The sequence below is a fragment of the Trachinotus anak genome, unplaced genomic scaffold, assembly GCF_046630095.1.
Source record: "Trachinotus anak isolate AG129_WGS33_773 ecotype Australia unplaced genomic scaffold, CSIRO_AGI_Tana_v1 ptg000026l, whole genome shotgun sequence".
NCBI lineage: Eukaryota > Metazoa > Chordata > Actinopteri > Carangiformes > Carangidae > Trachinotus > Trachinotus anak.
In genome coordinates, this window is record NW_027273877.1 from 10,207,217 (window position 1) to 10,223,442 (window position 16,226).

General features: G+C 41.9%; 1 protein-coding gene across 10 annotated transcripts in view; it reads left to right on the top strand.

Moving 5' to 3' along the window:
* Positions 1 to 8,124, top strand: part of LOC139609892 (beta-1,3-galactosyltransferase 1-like) — a 116,912-nt gene extending 108,788 nt beyond the window's left edge. For all 10 annotated transcript variants that reach the window (XM_071464934.1, XM_071464930.1, XM_071464931.1 and 7 more), the window contains one exon: positions 5,840 to 8,124. In XM_071464934.1, the coding sequence (XP_071321035.1) occupies positions 6,106 to 7,092 (987 nt within the window). In that variant the 5' untranslated portion in view covers positions 5,840 to 6,105 and the 3' untranslated portion in view covers positions 7,093 to 8,124. The remainder of the gene's footprint in view (positions 1 to 5,839) is intronic.
* The last annotated feature ends 8,102 nt before the right edge of the window (positions 8,125 to 16,226 follow it).

Here is a 16,226-nt window from a genome sequence, read left to right on the forward strand (position 1 = left end):
ACAATCACAATTTAAAAAAAAAAAAAAAAAAAAAAAAGGCAAATAATTCATATCTTCATTCGTCCAGCATCATAATATTCAGAGTCTGTTTTCTCAGTGTTGGAGGGGAAAGTGTGTTTGTGTCTCTGCTGTTTGCTCATTAAGTACGACAATATCACATTCGCTAGAGTCACAGCGGCAAGTGTGTTCAGTCTTTTGGACCATTTTCTCCACCATCACACATACAAAGTAATTATATTTTGTTTCCATTATCCACTTGATTCTCTTTGTTGTTGTCGCTGACTGAGGTCGTGCCTCGCGCTCGGATGCTATTACCACATCAGAATGCTGCAATGTAAAGAATTTCTCAACGCACAACATTATGACAGCTTTGCTGGAATCAGCGGTCAAAGCGGCGGAGGCTGCTTCCTGTTCTCCTCTGCCAATCATTGGATCTGTAATACTGGAGCAGGCAGCGTGAATGTAAGCTGTCGCCCCCGAGCTCAGAATGTGATTTATTTACCTTCAGACGTGTCGTCCCTCACACATAGCTCCACTGAAGACAACAGACATTACAGTCTATTAAACCACCTTGCAGAAGCACATGGTGCAGCCTTTGTTTTTTGTTTTTTTTCTCCTATTCCCTCCCTCTCTGACTCAAACATCCCCCCCCCCACCACCACCCCACCCCCACCTCCGAGCAAGGTCACTCTATGCTGCACTAATGACTGCAATCAATTATCTGCTGCAACATTAGACGAGACTCAAACTCCCACATCTCTTTAGCCTCTGAGCTTTTCACTTCAGCTTCCAGTGGTCACTTGATGTTAAAGACAACACAGGCCCTGCTTGCCCCCCACCCCCCCGAACTGATTTCTTTACTATGTGATTACAAGGTGCTCCTGTGAAGCAGCTCATCACTTTGGCAGAAAATAAAGTGGAATTTCATAAAATAACACATATCCACTTCCTCATATAATTAGTAAAGAAAAGACAACACCAGGGAAGCAACTGTTATTTTCACAATTGATTAATTAGTTGATGATGTTTTGATAAAAAAGACACTTCACTAGTTTTACACACCAAGATCTCTTTCCTCAGCATGAGCAGTAGCAGCTGGTGAAAAGTAGGGCTGGGTATTGAGCTTCAATACTTTTCAGACTTATGCTTATTAATTATACTTTATGATACTTGTTACTTTTAGGGAATTATGATAATATGAATAATAATAACTTTTATTTATTAATAAAGTGCTTCACGGAAAAAGAAAAAAGAAAAGACCAAAGAGCCTGAACATAATAAGAAGAGTAGACGAGCATAAAAAAATATATATTAACATTATGCAAACGGATCTGACAGGAAGTGAAGAGAAGAGGCAATAAAATATGTAAAAACAATAATTAGGGATGAAACTATATAAATAAAGCACATATCAAACATTATCTGAGAAATGGGTTTGATACTATCTAGGACTGAAGAATGCTTTGTCATTTGACACCAAATTTCAATACCTAAGGAGTAAATGAGTGAATCTAATTAGCAACATCAAGCCAATAAGGATGCAGCATGCATGGACCAAGATGTAATAATGTTTGTGATTGGCTGTTGATTAACACGAACACGTTTTACAGATCACTGGCAGAAGACTATATCAGCTGTTGTTAGCTAAAAATAATTCTGCACCTGTTACCAAGAGACTTTTGGTTGTTGACTGGTTCAGTGTCTGTGCTCAGCCAAAGATTGTGTCTGAGGGAAAAGTCACATTGTCACTTTACTACCACAGGTTTTGGGTTTTTGTAGTTTAACAAGTCCAAAAAAGAATGGTGACTCCTCTCCCACATCAATGTCAAAATCCTCTGACTCAGTTTTAATGATCAGTATTTTAAGCCTATGAATAGTTCTTCATTGGGACCAGTTGTGTTTGCAGGAAGCCTCATTTTCAGGTTGTGCAGGTTATGAATATGAAGTGAAACTAACGTTTGTGTGAAAAAGATTTGAAATAATTATGATTTAATGAGTGCTTTTGATAAAATGCTAATTGAATTCTACTGCTTTTTGATTTAATCCAACTGATTTATATTTTTTTTCAACACTTCAGACAGTAATGAAAAATGCCCATCATAAAGCCCAAGGTGAGGACAATTTTTTATTTTTTTTATTTTTTCATGTCTGACTAACAGCCAGACCCAAACCCAAATTTACAATGATATAAAACAGAAAAACACATTTAAAAAGCCATCACTAGTGAATACTGGGCATTTTGTGCTTGACAAATGATAAACTGTATTTTTAAATTGATTTTCTGTCAATTCTCTCAGCACCAGACCGAGTCAAGGTGTATTGTGATAAAAAGTATCATATTCTACCCACTCTCAGTGGCTACCTTTCAAGAACTGGATAAATGTTTGATCACTGTACCAAAGTATTTTAAGAGCTGTCTCGTCCTCCACACAAAGGTAATCATAATGTGGAGTCTTGGAATCAGTGTGAGGCATAATGGAGCAGAGCTCAGTGTGAGGTTGCTAAAGTGACTTCCCGGGGGAGTTACATTCAAAACACTTTAGTACTTAATGCTGGCGCACGGCAGACTGACTGCATTCCCCCCCCACTGTTTCCTATCAGTCTCTCTCACTCTGTCTTTCTCTCCCCCTATGGCCTGTCAGTGTGCTGTCATGACAACCAGTCCAGATTAGCGGATCATTAGCAATAAGCCCTGTGTTAATAACTGTAATTATTATTCACGTTAAAAATATCTGTTTTTACTGCAGTGTGGTATTTTTGAGTTATTCTTTCATTGGTCGTTTTACTGCCTTTTTTATCAGGCTAGTCACTCTGACCTGAAGTGCTGCTAGCAAAGTAACAGTAATACTTAAATCCTATTCTTAGACACATCTGTATGGCATTGACGTCACAAGCAATGATGGATGTAAACATGTATTATTCACATATGAACAGATGATGCACTCTGAGGTTATACAAAGAGAATCTGAATTTTTGGAGTCGCGCAGTTTGCCACAAATGTCACACTTTCTTCTCGTCATCAGGCTACCTATGACGCTTGCCAGTGACTCATAGGCTAGCAGTAGCCTCGATGACAACACATTGATTGATTGACACATACACAGACCAATCAGTGTTGAATTCGGATGCATGGTTGATTGCTTATGTTTTTCATACTGGGCTAGGAAATAACGAGTGGGACAGAACATGATAAACGTCTATGTGATCTCTGAAAACAAGTAATATGACAATTATTATTTGAATTGTGGTGAAGACCGGGACAATTTTGCGGTTTGCAGATATGCGACACGACTCAGAACACCCAGCTCAAAACCAGGACAATGTCTGGTCACCATATTTTTACAGCATGATCTGATATTTAAGCCTGGCACTTGACAGTATACTGACAAGCTGAAGTTAGGGACTGTCTCAAAGGTGCATGCGAAGTGGCCAAGAAGGCTTTTCAGATTTTTGTCAGTAGTTTTTTTTAATGTTTATAAGGACGGGGTAGTTCCCATGGACCGATTCACAAATGCCTCATTGCCACACCGACATGAGAGTAGTATCAATTTTCTCATCTAACTCACGGCAAAAGGAAGAAATAAGTTCTGTTATTTTATGCACTTGGTGAGCAGCTAGACTTGTGTTGTGTTATATATATATATATATATATATATATATATACATTAAGAAGCGACAGTAATGACAGGAGGAAGCGATTTAACACAGCAAATAAAGCTGCTGTTGCTGGGCCTGGCCACTTCCATTAATATCAATACAGATATTTTTGTGACATAAATCCACCTCTATGAAATGTCCCATCATTCCACACCCTTCACCTGGCAGTGTACTTCAACCTCTCTCCATACTGATGAATCAGTAGACTGTGTGGTCTGTTTCAGCCATACTTTATTACTTTCCACGAACCACAAATTAACACTGATATTACTGAATGTTTTGCACCACAGGAACTGTACCACCACAGTTTCAAACTGTGATCTCATGCCCTGTTATTCTGTTGGAAGTGTAACATATTCAGCAGAGAGCTAATGTAATTCAAAGTGACAGGACAGCATGAAACGATACAGCCGTCTTTCAACTTGCTCCAGCAGTAGGGTGGGGGTTAGGTCTCAGGATTTTGTGAGGATATGGGTTATTCTGGGAGGAAAAAATAAAACAGAGGTGCAAACAGGAAGAGGAGAAAGAGGGGAAGTGAGGTCAAGGAAAGGGGATGAATACGATGATCTAGTGATGTTATCGGGGAGAGAGGGAGGAGGAGAAGTGGAAGCGGTGGAGATTGAGCGGCTTTAGGGAGACTGATTTCGGTAGAAGCTGTTAGTAAGTTAGAAGTGAGCTCTGAGGAGATGAATGCTTCACCCCCACCTATGAGAAGGTAGAGGTAGTTTAGGAATGCGTGAAGAAGGAATAAACAAGTGTGGGGGAACTTGAAATGAGACAACAACAACAAAAAGAATAGAGAGGGGGACAAAGGAAGAGGCGGAGGGAGGTAGTGAGACATATAAAGATGGATCAAGCAGCCAGTGAAGTGGAGAGGCAGAGAGTGATTGAGAGGACGGAGAGGGAGGAGGTGTGGAAAAGCAGCCATGATGAGATGGATTCTACTGGACCGTGAGATTGATGACTGTGCTTCAGAAAGAGAGGGAAGAGATAGTCGAAACTGGAGGGAGGGGGGGGGTTCCTGATGAAAGGACCCATGGCGCCCCGCAAGACACGACAAAAACTGGAGTGTGATAAAAGAATGAGCTGGTTTTATCTCGGCCCTCCCATCTTATAACGGAGCAGCATCTTTGCACATTTCAGTATCTCTAATAGGATCTATACCACTTTTTTTGTTCATCAGTTATGCGTGGTAAAAAAAAAAAAAAAAAAAAAAAATGTATTTCCCCGGAATAAAAGCAGAGCTGCTGCTACATCAAAAGAGATTATGTCTGAGAAAGAAAAAGTCCATTTGAAAAGAAGGATTAGATTCAGTTTGGCTTCCAAACACCAAAAAAACAGTGAATTAGTCATCCATCACTGGCTTTGAATGCAAAATGACATTTAAATACAGTAAGCACACAGCATGAGGATATGATCAACACACAGGTTTTTAATCATGCTCCATGTTTAGAGCTTAAATTCATCCCCTTATGGTCTGTCAGTGCGACCAATTAGAGCCGCGGTTCTGAAAGTTGCAGGAGTTCCATGTCGGTGCCCGTCCAGCTAACGAAGGAGCAGCTCTTTACCAAGGAAAATCTGTAAAATCCACGAGCTATAGCGCCAAGCTCGGTTTGACTTTGAGGTATAGGAAGGATGGGTGAGAAGAGAAATGGTGGGAGTAAGACCAGGAGAATGAGAGGAAGTGGATATTAATCTTTTCCCATGAGAGCGTTTTGCTTTCACCTTCTCTGCCTTGATCCCTCTCCCCCTCTCTCGCCCCCTCCCCCTCCTGCTCTCAGCCTGGCGGAGAGGCTATGATTTGCCAGCGTGTGTCTGGTCCAGGGGGGATAAGACGGAGATAAACAGCGTTTGCAAACAGAAAGTGGTCAGAGCGAAGGCAGAGCAGGCGCCGTCGATGGGGAGAGTTTCCTGGGATATTCACTTTCTTCAGACGGAGAGCTCTTATCAGAGCCACTGATGGACTGATGACAGTGCCACCTGCCTAACCAGTGGACTGATGTAATGAGCTGTAATCAATAGGGAATAAAAATATTGTTCAATATGTCGCATTCCTTGCTGCTATAATGATAAAACATGTTAGTTAAACCTGCATTCAACATGCTTATGTAACTGCTGCGGTGTTATTATGTAGTTATGATTAATGTCACCTCTGACTGTCTGTTCTCTCGTCTTTTTTTAGATGCTGTCACAGAGCGCTGAGAGCATTCCTGCGAGCTGTGATGGGACACAGTAAGGTCGTGGACATGATAAGAAACCTCTGCAGTGCTCCTTTTCAATCACGGCACCAACACTAGACAGTGGAGAAGTCCATTATCTGAAATTAATGTCAGCTGTGTTGCGGAGGCAGCCTCAAGCTGCACCGCCAGATCTAACACAACCCATGGAGGCGTGGCCTCAACAGGCCCCACACTGCTGCCACTGGTAACACCAGTCAAATGAACAGCGATGCCTTCTAAGGTCTCCTGCTTATATCTGCTGACAGTGGTTTGTTGGGCCAGCGCTCTGTGGTACCTGAGTGTGTCCCGCCCCTCCACTTCCTATGTGGGCCAGCTGACTATCCCGATACGCAAGACGCCCAAGGTGAACAAGAATGCCACCTTCAGCAACATCCGCACACGCTCACTCAACCCGCACGACTTTGGCTACCTCATCAATGAGGACAAGAAGTGCGAGGCGGAGCCTCCCTTTCTTGTCATCCTGATCAGCACCACCCACAAGGAGTTTGACGCCCGTCAGGCCATCAGAGAGACATGGGGTGACGAGAGCACGTTTCCAGACGTGCGTGTGGTCACGCTGTTCCTGTTGGGACGCAGTACTGATGCTGTTCTCAACCAGATGGTGGAACAGGAGAGTCAGATCTTCCATGACATTGTAGTGGAGGATTTTATTGACTCTTACCACAATCTCACACTTAAGACGTTGATGGGGATGCGTTGGGTGGCCACCTTTTGCTCTAAGGCTCAATATGTCCTCAAGACGGACAGTGACATCTTTGTCAACATGGAGAACCTCATCTACAACCTCCTGAAGCCCACCACCAAGCCCAGGAGGAGGTACTTCACTGGCTACGTCATCAATGGTGGGCCAATCAGAGACATGCGCAGCAAGTGGTACATGCCCAGGGATCTGTACCCAGAGAGCAAGTACCCGCCCTTCTGCTCCGGCACCGGCTACGTCTTCTCAGCTGACGTGGCCGAGCTCATATACAAGACCTCGTTACACACCAGGCTGCTGCACCTGGAGGACGTGTATGTCGGCGTGTGCCTCCGGAAGCTCGGCATTCACCCCTTCCAGAACAGCGGATTCAACCACTGGAAGATGGCCTACAGCCTTTGCCGCTACCGGCGGGTGGTCACCGTCCACCAGATCTCCCCCGAGGAGATGCACCGCATCTGGAACGACATGACCAGCAAGAAACACCTTAAATGTTAGCAGGACTGTTTGCACTAGCACCAGTGGGAGAGCCAGGGAGGAAGTGAATGCCCTCTTATCAACTGCTTCTCCATCACTGGCATTGGCAAATACTGTGCAGCACGTAGCGCTGAGCTGAAGGAACCATATTGACGAAGTGTCCAGGCTTCGTCCTGTCACTGATTGCTGTGCCAGGAGTCTCTGTCGTGCAAGGCCAAAGCAAACTTCTATTATTATTCTATGTCCTTCCTCACTTCAAGGTTTTCAGTGCTACTCAGCTCAGACTCACAAATTGGGGACAAAGTTGGAAATGTTTTCCAAAAAAGTGCAAAATATTCAGGCGGTTGGTTGACATTCCCAGCAGCACCATTGTTTTTATAGGAAATTATAAGACAGGAAGCATAGAGGCCCCTGTTCAGCTTCTCATTTATACAAGACACAAACTGTCTCCAGTTACTCAACAACAAATGTCAGCACACATATTTGAACACTGACATTCGCCTCTTGGGTTGAGCTATAATTCTGAATGTTCCTCATGTATTTTCAGTTGTTGTACTTTCTGAACAAGGTGTTAATGTTGGATGTACTGTCCGGTACCGCAGCAGCTGTCGTCATCACACGGACCCCGGTGAGTTGACGGTGTAATGGCTCATTTAAAACAGGCTGAAACACGTGTATCATGTTCTCACTCTAGGAAAGCTGTGGGTCAGGATTATCAGTGAGCGGACCTGCCGCATTCTTTTCAGAGTCAGACATATTTTCTTACAACAGATCCGCAGATCTTCGTGAACGTTTCGAACGTTTCGAAGTATCCAGACGACGTGACAGTATCGGCTGCTTGCATTCCCAGGTGAATGTCACTTCTGTTGATGTGTAAAGTGTGGTTCTTTGTCTCAGGCAGTGCTGTGAGCAGGCTGCAGACCATTATATTTTCTATGACTTGAACATGAAGGAGAACAGATGTAATGTAAGAGCAGTGGAAGACAAATATTTCACTTTTGAGCGCTTTTTTCTTTTCAATTACTTGAGATGAAATAAACAGCTTTTATAAGACTTGATATTGTATTTATTACAAAAACAATATAAAATTTTTTATTCCATCCTATTTATAACGAACACTCTCAGTTAATACACCAACATGCACATAAGGAATCCGGATTGCACCCTAAAGTGTTTCGTCACAACTGTTGGAAAACATGAGCTGAGGAAATGAAAGCGATTCATTAGCACTGCTGTTCAGTGCAGCAGCTGTGCTCTGTTTGACGTCCCAGCCCTGAACGCATCACTGATGGGCGAGTGCCGCTGAAATCTCTGTGTGGAGCTGGAAACAACATGTTCTTTTCCATGCAGGTGTTGGTGCAAGTGCAAAAGTGATGGATAGGCCTCAGTGCGTGATTACATCAACTGTGGCATCTGAGTAACCGGCAGCTGAGTGGCTGTTTTCAGCCATAATGTCTTAACTAGAGGAGTTACCGAGTGCATAAATTTCAGGATGCCATAAAAGTATCACCACTTCATTTTATTACCTCATTCAGACTAGAAAATGAAAAATGAATGAAGTCACGGTTGCATTTTTAAAAAGATTAAAATGAAAACAATTTTTCTGTTTTCCTGTTTCCATCTTAAAAACCGAAAGCAAAAAAAAAAAAATATTATAATTCAGAGGGACTTAAAATTGGCAATTAAACAAAATTTCATCAGCGCTGTTCATCACTTGTAGTCTGTGATAAACATATAAATCTGAGCAGAAACTTTGTGTTCTTATCAAGCATCAACCTCAAGGGCTAAAAAAGTGAAGCCGACACTCAAGTGCCAACAGTGGCTCCAACAGTGAGTCAGTCCCCATAGACTCCCATGTTAAAATGCCCAGAATGTTACAGCAGAAATAAACATGTTTTTACAGCCTGGTGCGAAAATAGTTTTGGTTTCTATAGCTCTATTTTTTATATAATTCATTATTCAGATTTTAATAAGGCTTAAAGTTCTGCATAATTGAGGGTGTGGCCACTGGATGAGCATATGCTTGCACAGAGGCCTCTGTGACCACATGACCCACCCATTTTTGGATAAGTTGGGAGGTAGGCAGAGTCAGGCACTGCCAAGATGGCAACGGCGGAGCAGCTCACTCTGAGCTTCAAAACTGCTCCTCAGAAACCTGTGGGTGACATCACAGAGGTTATCTGTGGTTCTTATCTGTCCTGTCTCTTATGCTCACACTGTACATATTAACTGATCACTCGCTGCTCACACAAAACCTAAAAACTGAATCTAGTCATTTCGACAATTCCAATAAAGTTAACTCAAATTACCTTTGCCACGGAGGTGAAGTCAGTTTTAATTTATCGTTTTATGGCCTGTCAGTGAGGCAACAGGTTTTTGTTTTTGACTCTTTGATTTGAGTCATCAGTGCAGCTTCATCACTAAATTAACACCCGTAAAGATCATAACTGGATGACTTACTGTAAGGTTCAGGAGATTAGTGACCAACCCTGAATAACACACAGGGAATCAATCTGTTTTATCGCTTACAGCCTCATCACCAATGCCCCCAACATCGCACACAAGGTCCACACAAGTAAAAACTGCAGTTCGGTGTGAATGTAATGCCATTACAATGCTCAGCCTACTGTAGCACACACACCGGGTTATTACTGGTGAGTCTAATTATGTCTGTGTGCTGGAGATACAGCTAGAGGCCGTGAGTGTGATCACTGCAGAGCCTGTTAGTGAAGGTTATTGTCTGTTATTAACACTGACAATTCTCGGAAATCATTAAAATCTCTGGTACGTTTCACTTCTGCCTACAAGGTGTGCGCACTTCTCACCACGTGCACTTTTGTGTGTGTCAGCGAGCAGCAGGCAGCATTACTGTAATTAGGTTGCTCGAGCCTCTGATGCCTACAGGTGTGTGTGTGTGTGTGTTGGATTTGCGAACTCATTGTTCCCGGCGTCATCATCGCCATCGTCATCATCACCATCATCATCATCCGAGGGAGCGGCACCGCTCCTGCGGGATTTGTTGCCAGCGAAATGAAAAATGTCTTCTGTTCTGTGCTCGCGAAGATAAACAGAAAAATGTGGGGAGCACTTGTGGCGAGGATCTTTCCTCAAACACTTTCACTCGAAAATCTTGTGGGAGCTCGTAGGCAGAAAACACACCAGCACTGTTATGATTTCTTCATAATAGAACTATTCCCGCATGACATCTTTACTTCAAATGCTTCTTTTTGATCAGTTTCTAGAGCAGTTTTTGAAACCGAAATATAATTGGAACAGTTTTATTCCAGTTTGCACTGGAAAAGAAAAGAATTCAACCCCTGCTAGCCACAGTAATGTTGTCAGTTTATGACTTTATTTTTTCCAAGAAGTGTACAAGGATGGTCTGCCGAGTGTACATGTGAAATAATTGTTATTCACAGCTTCTTATCCTCAATGCTGTGTTTTGCATTCCTCTGATCACCCCCTATGGCATATGCAATTTGATACAATATGCTGAGTAATAGAGAGTCTGCTCCGTAATTGGCCAAACAATGCAGTGCTGGAGCATTTAAAGGGCTAAAGCTTGGGGAAAATGAAAAGCGAGTGATTATTCCGGGGCTTGTGGTAAATGAACCTCATAACGAGCGAGGCGGAGGGCTAGGCAATTGGGAACACTCAGATTTCAAAACAAAACATTGGAAGGCAGGGGCCTGTGGAGCCTTGAGTGGAAACACAACACTGTCAGGACACAGAGGAGACCTTGGTTTGGCGTTGTAGTTGAGTAAGATGGTGTAAAAGACTGGAGGCAAATTTGTTAATGCTGCATAATCCACTGCAGAGAGCATCTCATGAAAAATCAGTATTTTTTTTAATCTTCGTTTACATATTCATATTCTTCCGCTTATTCCTTTGCCCTAAATACGTGCTCCTCAGCCTCTCAGTTAGCGTGACCTCCTCATGACCAGTCCTTTGAGGCGCAGAGGATGCATATTCACCAGGAAATGGCCACGGAATAAATTGGCGGTGTGCAATCTGCCATCTGTGCAGGCGCAGTTAGAGCAAGGTGAGAGAAGGGGAACTCGCTGAGAGCAGCTGGGCTTCCTCCTGCAGGTGAAGTGTCGTCAGAGCGATGCTGGAACGCTGCAGCTTCCCCGGGATGATAATGACAAGCTGATGTGCGGGTGGCTCGGTTTTTAAGGTGGCCTGGAGTGTTATGCCGGATGTTCTTTTGTCGCTTGATTACTGACTGTGATGTTTGGATGACATGCCTTTGGGTTTTTTTTAAAGACCCCCTCTGTTGAAAATCAAGTGTTTAACCTTCTTAATATGTCCAGATGGTGTTTTTTTTCTCATATCATGAATGAAATAATCAGTCAACACCACGACTGAGTATTTCCATCTTGAACTGCAGTGCACACAGTTTGCATTAACACAACCACGAACACTGTGTCATGCTGGGGGCACGCTGGATGCATGGCATGTGTGCTCTTGCTGATCTGCTGCGTCGCTGCGCTATCTGTCTACATAGAGTTTGCAGGATACTTGAATGTTGGATTTCCCTTCATTATAAATTCATTTGTGATTTATTTTTCACAGAAAACGTCTGTAAAACACCACTGTCTCCACGTGCACTTGCTAAGATTCAGATTCAGCCTACACATAGACACCTATAGTGGAAGGTGTCAGTTTGTGTAAAATTGCTGGTATGATGTCAATATGACATCAGCGGGTTTTGACCTCTGTCCGTTTTTGCTGCAAGACATGGGAAAAGCAGGCGAGATAATGCGATGCAGCCGCAGGCGTGTGACGCGCGTCTCTAGTCCATCAACATGGGCGCCAAACATCTCACAGCCGCCACATATGCACAACGCATCCAGTGTGCCAGAGCATTCAGCCACAGCCAGTCACAAGCTAATAAAAAAACATACACAAAAAAAAACGCGAACTGCTCTGATACGCCTGCTAAACTCTTGAGTCTGGGTCTGACTGAGGTTCAAACATGCGGCCGAGTCTCTCTCCTCTAACCATCTTGACACTCTCCGTTCTTTCACCCGGAGACCTGGAGCAAGCGGATATAATTTCATTTTATTTTTACATGAAGTATTTTCATCATGCTTTCTGTTTTCATTTGAAAACAACAATCTGTTTTCTTTATTGGCAAACAGAAACCGCCCCACATGCTGGGCTGGCTCAGTTGTAAACAGTTGGGAGACTCTCGACAAGCCGAGGGTCATGTGACAGTAAACACTGGAGTCCGAGGCTCAAGAGCAGGCAGAGAGAAGTGGTTAGGGTAAGGCTGGGGTCAGAGAAAGCATCATAAGACATTAGTGTTAGAGTGAAGGTGAGGTTCAGCTTCAGGGAAGGGGACACACATTTCGACGGGGGAACAGACTTCCTGTCCCCCAGAATCTGCCCCCGAGTTTTGGAATCTAATGCGAACCATCACGTGACTGACTGAGACAAGTAGCAGGGCTACACCACGAGCTTCTCCACTTCCACTGTAGAAGAATGTAGAGGGTGAAGACTGCGCAGCAAAGAGAAGAACACTATAAAACCTCTACTACGTTTTAACCAAAAATCTCCTTTCACAATATGACATCATGTCTGCATGAATGTTCTTGCAAACGAAACTTCAAAAGTATTTAATCAGATTTGAGGATTCTTTCAGGGTCATTATTATCACAGAATTTTTCCCTCATGTAACCCAGAGAAAGATCAGATAAAGAAGATGAAACACAAAAAAAAACATCACTTTTGATCATCAGTTCCCAGTGAAATGTGTCCTTCAGCAGTGACCATGAGAACCGATTGTAATCGGTGGTTTCCATGAAAACAGTCTGACTAAATCTGACCTTCAGAAACAAATCGCCTGCAGGTTTGTAATTTAAATACCACATTTATTTAGAGAAAGCTTGTTGCCCTTTGCAGTTATTACTATCAACCCTCTTTGCCTGTCTTTCTCTATCAGACAAGAGTTTCCCACTGTCAGTAGGAACTGGAACTATGCAGTGTGTTGTGAATGTGAACTTGCTGACTAACGAACCAACTGTAGAAAGCTACAGATAGGGGGGCAAACACTGCAGCCAAAGATTCCTATTACTTAATAACCTGTGTTGGTGTGAGTGTTAACCTATGAGAAGTGTTACATGTTCCATTTCATTTCATTTCAGAGGCTACTGGCGGCTACCAGCTACTTTAAAGGTGGACCGTTTTCTTGCGTGTTGCTCACTGCATGATTCACGTTCACAAATCAATCAATACACCTTTAATGCCAATGAAAAATTTGACCATTTAATTTTTTATTTAATTTTTTTTTTTTTTAGCTCTCTTGCATGACATACACTTTAGTGATGATTGGATATTCAAGCACTTAAAAATGTTTTGCAAACTGCAGATATTTTATTTCATCAGTTGGAGAAAAAAGAGCATCACTACACCTGTGGTAGCAGGACGGAGACTGCAGAAGAGGCAGGTGGAGCTACTGTCAGATGACAGAGTAGCCATAAATCAGTCATTATAATCATAAGTCGGTATGATAGGCTTTAGTTTTGTTTCCTATGTCTCTATTATGTATAATTTTATTACCTGCAGAAAAGATGAATAAAAATACATTTTTATCTTTGATAATCTTGGGTAATAAATTAATAGAGTGTTGTAACCATAAACAGTTCGTGCTGAGTTGATGGCTGTGTTCATACACACACAGCATTAGTCAGCAGTCAGTGTAGTTTTTCCACCCGGAGGAAGCATGGCTGTGAGAGTGATATTTACTTCCTACTCACTATGACTCAAAGGTCAAAACTTGATGCAGTTCAGTGATCAAAAGCACAGAAGCTATTAATCTTGGTCCTGCCTGCCGCATTTTAAACATTTGACAAATATACATCAAAAAAAGGACAATTTTGGATGCCAGCTGCCTCTGAAACTCAACATTAAAATTTATTTTGAAATTGCATCTCTGCAAAACAAATCGACGGCAGCACGGCAGAATAAGCTCCCAACCCGAGTTTCCCTTTGCATTGTCATTGGTTTTTTACATTTTTTTTTACAGGCAATCATATTCTGCACTTTGCGATCAGTCCACATGTCCAGCCCAGAATTTTAACCTCTGCTGCCGAACTACTCAGATATGTTAAACAAAACCTAAATATTGATATCTGGTATTAATATTGATATCTGCCAGGTTATGCTGTCCTTGTCGATGACAGCATTTCAGCAGCATGAATTATTTCCTGTCATCCATAGCAGATAGATGGGATTTAAATGGGAAGCATACATCAGGATGTGAGGCAGGGGTACCACAAGCGCTTGACAGAGATAAGTGTGACAGCCAGGCTGAATTTAAATTGCGTGAGCAATAAATTAACTCTTAATGCCCTGGGACGGATCTCTTGGAACTGATGGAGGCTCGGAGCTCGAACCTCAACTTCTTCCGAGAGCAGCACGCTCATATTTATGACCAGCTGCAAGTTGAGGAGGAATATTTGCATATTTGCATGAGAGTGGAGTCTCATAAATACCTGATGGGCTGGTGAATATCAAGATCATTTGATTCAGAGAGCAGGTAGAGGAACAAGATATTCATAACAGGCCTGCTATGTATTTGATGTAGGTATTTTTTATAATTCAGCATACCTGGGGAGCGTATGCAACTCATGTTTATCTGTCCTGAGGGCTATGCATTGTGCAGAGGATGACTGAGTTAGTCTGTCTGATGTACTGCAGAGCATTTGAAGGTCCTTGTATTCCTTTCTTCTGCTTGCAGCCAGGCAGTTTACTGCGTTGTGTAGCGGTTCCTCAACTTTTTTGTTTAAGGACGAGCTCATCATCACCTGTGCCGTCCGTCATGTTAATTTCAGTTGATTTTAAAGTAGATGTTCAGTAACAATATATAACAGTAATGTTTTAAAAAAAAAAAAAAAAAAATTACAAGCACTTTAACTGTGTTTCAGTTGGTTTGTTCAAGTTTGCATTTGTACTACTACCACTTGAAATAGCAACCATTTATTAGTCACTTCTAGTATTTTCAATCATTTATTCATTACCTATAGATATCCACATCAACTGTTTATTTATGTAATTACTTCAACCATTTATCTGTTACTATTATCTGTCCATTTCAACTGTTTATCCATTACTTTTATGTAATTACTTCATTTCGAATTTATCCATTACTTTTAGGTAACAATTTTAGCAGTTTTCTCAAGTACTTTATGTAATGTAATGTAATTTAGCATTTACCCATTTAGCATTTATCCATTATTTTTAGCTAACAATTTTAGCTGTTTATCCATTATTTCTGTGTAATTTCTTTAACTGTTTAACCATAATTTTGGCGAATAATTTCTAATGTTTATCTAGTACTTTTAGCTGACTTTTCTAACTTATCTGCTAGCTTGCGAACTGGCTCTCATGCAGTCTCTGTGGTGAAACCATGGATGTATTATAAGAACAGGATACCTGATCTAAAAATGGCGCCCATTCATTCTAATACGAATTTCTCGCCGGACTTTATGGATGTGTAATGAGACTTCTACAGGACTGGCCTGGGGCTTTAAACCACAGATTTATACAAATAGCAACAGCAACAAGCAGTGAAGATAATGTTGTGAAATGTAAGGTGGTATTAAACCCGACAGTCATTGATATCATGGGCAATTCACGTGTAAAGAGTTAATTTATTTGTGATTTTAGAGGGAAACGTGTAAACATTCAGTTTGAAGCCATAGAGCCTAAACTCACATTGGAATCAACATTTAAAAAAAAATCATAACCAGGCAAAAATATTAAGTTTAAATAGTCTTTTAGGCATTTTTAAGATATGGATGTGACAGATAACTACAACTCATCAGATAAAGTTATTACGTTTACCTTCTCTCATTGAGAGGCATATTTATACGGCATGTCTTCTTTAAAAAAAACAACAAAAAAACCAAACTGTGCAGTGCTGTAGCGATGCTTTATGTCCTGTCATTACCTCTGTCTATTTCTCACTGTTCTCCACAGCTATATGCTACAGTCAGGACTGGATGGATATATTATAAGGTCTTATTCATGGTTGAGCCCCCGAGAACTTTCAACTATAACAAGCCGAACCTCCGCTGACACAGTTGAAGTCATAGAATAATCTATGAAATAATAACACGGTTGTTGTGATGGGATGACAGGCTGGTAAA